General features: G+C 44.9%; 1 protein-coding gene across 1 annotated transcript; it reads right to left on the minus strand.

Moving 5' to 3' along the window:
• Window positions 1-453: 453 nt before the first annotated feature.
• Window positions 454-4,411, minus strand: abcc10 (ATP-binding cassette, sub-family C (CFTR/MRP), member 10; the record flags this gene model as incomplete). The annotated part of the gene is made up of 4 exons (XM_042483567.1): window positions 454-610; window positions 1,168-1,395; window positions 2,546-3,917; window positions 4,275-4,411. Coding segments are annotated over 4 exons (1,894 nt in total), but the record flags the coding sequence as incomplete, so codon positions are not given.
• Between the last annotated feature and the right edge of the window lie 8 nt (window positions 4,412-4,419).

Below are 4,419 nucleotides of genomic sequence, written 5' to 3' on the forward strand. Positions count from 1 at the left end.
CAGCATGCAAGGTACTACCAATGAAAATTAGCTCTCCGGCTAACTCCGGTACATTTACATAAATGTGGATTAATGAACACTGCCCCCCCTTTTTAAAATTAATTAATTATAATAATTAATAAATATCTATATAATCTGTATGCTTGTGTAAGGTCCAAAGGTATGTATGTTTGAATGTTCATTAAATGAAAAAAATAAATCAAAAGACATAAACCTAAACACACACTATGCAGAGCAGCAGCTGCAGCAGCAGCAGCAGCAGCAGGTGCAGCAGCAGCAGCAGCAGCAGCAGCAGGTGCAGCAGCAGCAGGTGCAGCAGCAGCAGCAGCAGGTGCAGCAGCAGCAGCAGGTGCAGCAGCAGCAACAGCAGCAGCAGCAGCAGCAGCAGCAGCAGCAGCAGCAGCAGCAGCAGCAGCAGCAGCAGCAGCAGCAGGAGCAGCAGCAGCAGCGTACCGAGGGCGTAGTACGCCTGCAGGTCCTGGTTGGTCAGTTTGAAGAAGCGCTGGATTCGCTCCAGAGACACTTTGGCCTCCAGGATGCCGTTGAGCACCCAGGGGAACGAGTTGAGTGGGATGATGATCATTCCCACCAGAGCCAGCGTGGTGAACACCTGCAGGGGAGGATATTTACTTTACTGAGGCTGAACTTTACCCTTTTAAACCTGAAAAAAATGCTTAATTTCTTTAAAAAAATACGGGAGGAAGGCAAAGAGCAAGTTACGAAGAAATGACCCTAAAATTAACAAGAAATAAATACAAACAAACAGGGAAATGACATGAAAAAAGTGCTTAAAAAGTCAAACAATTTTGGTTGTTATGTTATGTTATTCTAAAAATAGTTGAAATTAAATTAATTTTCCCTGGCTATTTTTGTTTTCTCTTGACATTTTTTCCTAGGTTTTTTTTGTTGATATTAGTAGATTTCTTTCTAAATCTATTAATATCTTGTAATATGTGAACTTTTTTTTTTTCTAAATTAAGGAAGCTGCAGATTAAATGCATTGTCAGCTTTATTATTCTTGGGTTAAAATAAAATGTTCTGCAAGATTTATGACTACAGCTGTTACAAACACTCCCCAAAAATCTCTAAATTTTCTCTCAGCTTTCTGTTTGCATCAACACAGTTCAGTTTAAAAAGCAATGCACCCGAAAAGGGAAGTTTCCTCACCTTGGCTGCAGTGAGCTGGTGTCCCAGCAGCACGTACGTGACGAAGGTGAGGATGGAGATGACCACCGGCAGAGCGGCCCAGGTGTAAACACACATGGCGTCCAGGTACTTGATGGCCTTGAGGTGGGACAGCTCTTGTTTTCGACAGTCGGCGACCTTCTCAGTAAAATGAGGCTCCCAGTTGTAAAACTTGATGACGCGAATGCCGAAAAGGATCTCTGTCATTAACTGGGAGAGAAAAGTTACAAGTTTTATAGAAAAATCTGAATCTAAACTTTCTTCCTGGACATACAGAGGCGAAAACAACCTGATTTATTAGTTTAGAGTCTTTTGGTAATAATAATATATACAGCTGATTATTTTAGAGTCAGTCATATCTTAACTTTCTAATCAATCAAACTACTAGAAATGTCTGACAATATATGGATTTGGGCCCAATCGTTACTGGATTTTTGAGGCAGATATGTGTTCAATTTTGAAAATCTGATTTTAATATAAATATATAATATAAATATGGCTATAAAAATATAACCTGATTTTAAAAAGCGTATTTTGTGTGCAGAGCGGTATCAGTGTGAGTATTTGACCCTACACAAAAAATAATAATGTATAAAGTCAATGTTGCTGCTAATTGTTGACATAGCTCAGGCTATGATAATCAAAAATAATAATAAAGTATATTGAAAATCTTTTTTTTTTTCCATCTAAAAAACGTAGTGGCATCATGACAAAAACCCGGCATTTAAAGGGTTAAAATTTGGAAAATTCATAAATATGTGATATTTTTGATTAGGGCTGATACTGGTTAAAAAAATCAACTCAATGAAAGCAGAAATTAATATTAATATATAATATTTTTATAGCCTGATTCTGAAACGCACATAGTGTGTGCAGAGCGATATGAGTACGAGTATTTGACACTACACAAAAAATAATAACGTATAAAAATCAATGTTGCTGAAAATCCTTGATATATCCCAAGCTCTGATCATTTAAAAAAGTAATCTACTTTGCATGTAGTGTATTAAAAATAATTATTTTTGTTGTGTTTTCTTTTTTCATCTAAAAACATAGTGGCATCATGACAAAAACCTGGCATTTAAATGGTTAAAACTCTGAAAATTAATGAATATTTGATTTTTATAATTAGGACTGATGTTGGTTAAAAAAAACTCAATGAAAGTAGAAAATTATACTAATGTATAATATTTTTTGAAAGCTTGATTTTGAAAAGCACATTTTGTGCGTGGAGCGATATGAGTGTGTGTTATTAAAAGGGGCCCTAAGGGTTAATTCAGCTGTCGCTTACTATTAAGAGCATAATTGCTTTTATTTTTACTTTTACAGGACTCGCAGAAAAAATCTACACAGTTCTGACCTTCACGCGGCTGTCCTTGTGCCTGAGCATGTGCTGGTTGTTGCTGAGGATACGGGAAGCGAGGAACTTGTTGAACGGCACCAACAGCAGAGCCACGGCGAGCCCTCCGAGGAAAGCCACGCCCACCTGCAGGTACAGCAGGTAGAGGGTGATGCAGATACTGAACGGCATGCTCCACAGCTCGTGGAAGCTGTTGAAGAAGTTGACCACGCGGTCGGTGTCCGTGCTCATCAAGTTCACCACCTCTCCCAGAGTGAAGCCGGCCAGGCTGCTGCCGCTGACCTGCAGCGCTTTGCCGTAAATGGCCGACACGAGAGTGGCGCGTGCCGACAGCGACACCTTGGAAACCTCGAAGACGAAGATGGTTTGGAGGAAGGAACTGAGCAGAGCGGTCGTGAAGAGCCCCAGAGCGCACCAGGCGCCCCAGCTCACCGGAGCTCCCTCGGCCTCCATGAAGTTGACCAGACTGTTGAGGAGCAGCGGACCTGCGAAGCTCAGCATGTTGATCGACACCTTCAGCACGCCGAGCATGTAATAACGCAGCCCGAACGCCTTGTGCAGCACCCTGAGGAGTCCCACATCGCCCTGCAGCTCCAGAGGTTCCTCCTGGTAGTGCGAGCTCCAGCTGCCGCTCAGGAGGTTCCTGCTGACCGGCCGAGGCCACTGGTCCCGCTCCGTATCGACCGCTGCCCCCCGTCTGCAGGCTTCCCAGCACTGGTGGAAGTATCGCCACACCACAGTAGTCCGAAGTTTCCGCGGGAGGTGATAAACATCCGCCGGTCTGTCCAGCTCCCCTCGCTTCCCTCGTCTCAAGAGAGGAGTCAACCACAAGTAGAAAAGCCGAGACACGCAGCTACTCCCGTCCTCCGCCACCATCTCACCCGTATCCTGCTGGGCGCTCTCCTGGAGGAGCGGGGATCCATCCACGGCGTTGATGTACAGAGTGTACCCAGCATCACTGACGCAGGGAAACGCAAACGCCAAAAGATAAACCAGAAGAGGGAGCGTCCGCGCTGAGGCGAGCACAAAACGTGCCAACTCCAGAGGATCTGTGAGGCTCAAACATTCCTGACTGTCGCAGTAAATCATCAAGGTGACGACCAGGTTCGGGACAGACAGAAGGACCAGCAGGAGGAGCAGCGGAGGTCCTCTGGTTCTCCTGAAAGCCGTCCTCTGGAGCACCATGATGGCACCGAAGTGGACCAGCCAGGCCAGGATGGCGCAGCTGTCAGCCAGGACGTCCAGGTACAAGTCCGCCTGCTGCATGAGGCTCGCCACGACGACGTCTGCGGCGAAGAGCAGCGCCGCCAGCAGAGCGGACGCCCACCGGAGCGTCCAACCACAGGGAGGAGACGACCGCAGGAGGTCACACCTACAAAGCAGCAACACTATTACCGAAAATACTACACATGCATATGAAATTATGTTTTTGTTAAATTCATTATTAAACTAAAAAATAGATTTTTTAAAAAATACAGCAACCCGCTCCCCCCTCTCTCATATCCACCTGACACCGGTGAACAGCAGGTACTGACGCAGATTATCAGCGTCACCGCCCGTATCCACGTGACCCAAACTCTTCCAATAACCGTAATCATGAAACCAATAAATAATACATCCCCCAAAAAACATGTAACAACACCAAAATATAAACAAATCAATATAAACATTAAAAAATGATTTTCTTCTCTGAATTAACTCACGGCTCCTGCAGGTATATCTGACCCACCTTGCCATGCCGAGGTAGCAGGCGCTGAAAACGGCCATCCCTGCATGAGGCAAAGCTCCGAGGACGAGCTGGTTGAAACACGGGCTGATGAGTCCATTCTGCCACACGGGGAACGGATCCTGCTCGTCCGCGTGACAGAGGCCTG

Source organism: Plectropomus leopardus, unplaced genomic scaffold, assembly GCF_008729295.1.
Source record: "Plectropomus leopardus isolate mb unplaced genomic scaffold, YSFRI_Pleo_2.0 unplaced_scaffold974, whole genome shotgun sequence".
Lineage (NCBI taxonomy): Eukaryota > Metazoa > Chordata > Actinopteri > Perciformes > Serranidae > Plectropomus > Plectropomus leopardus.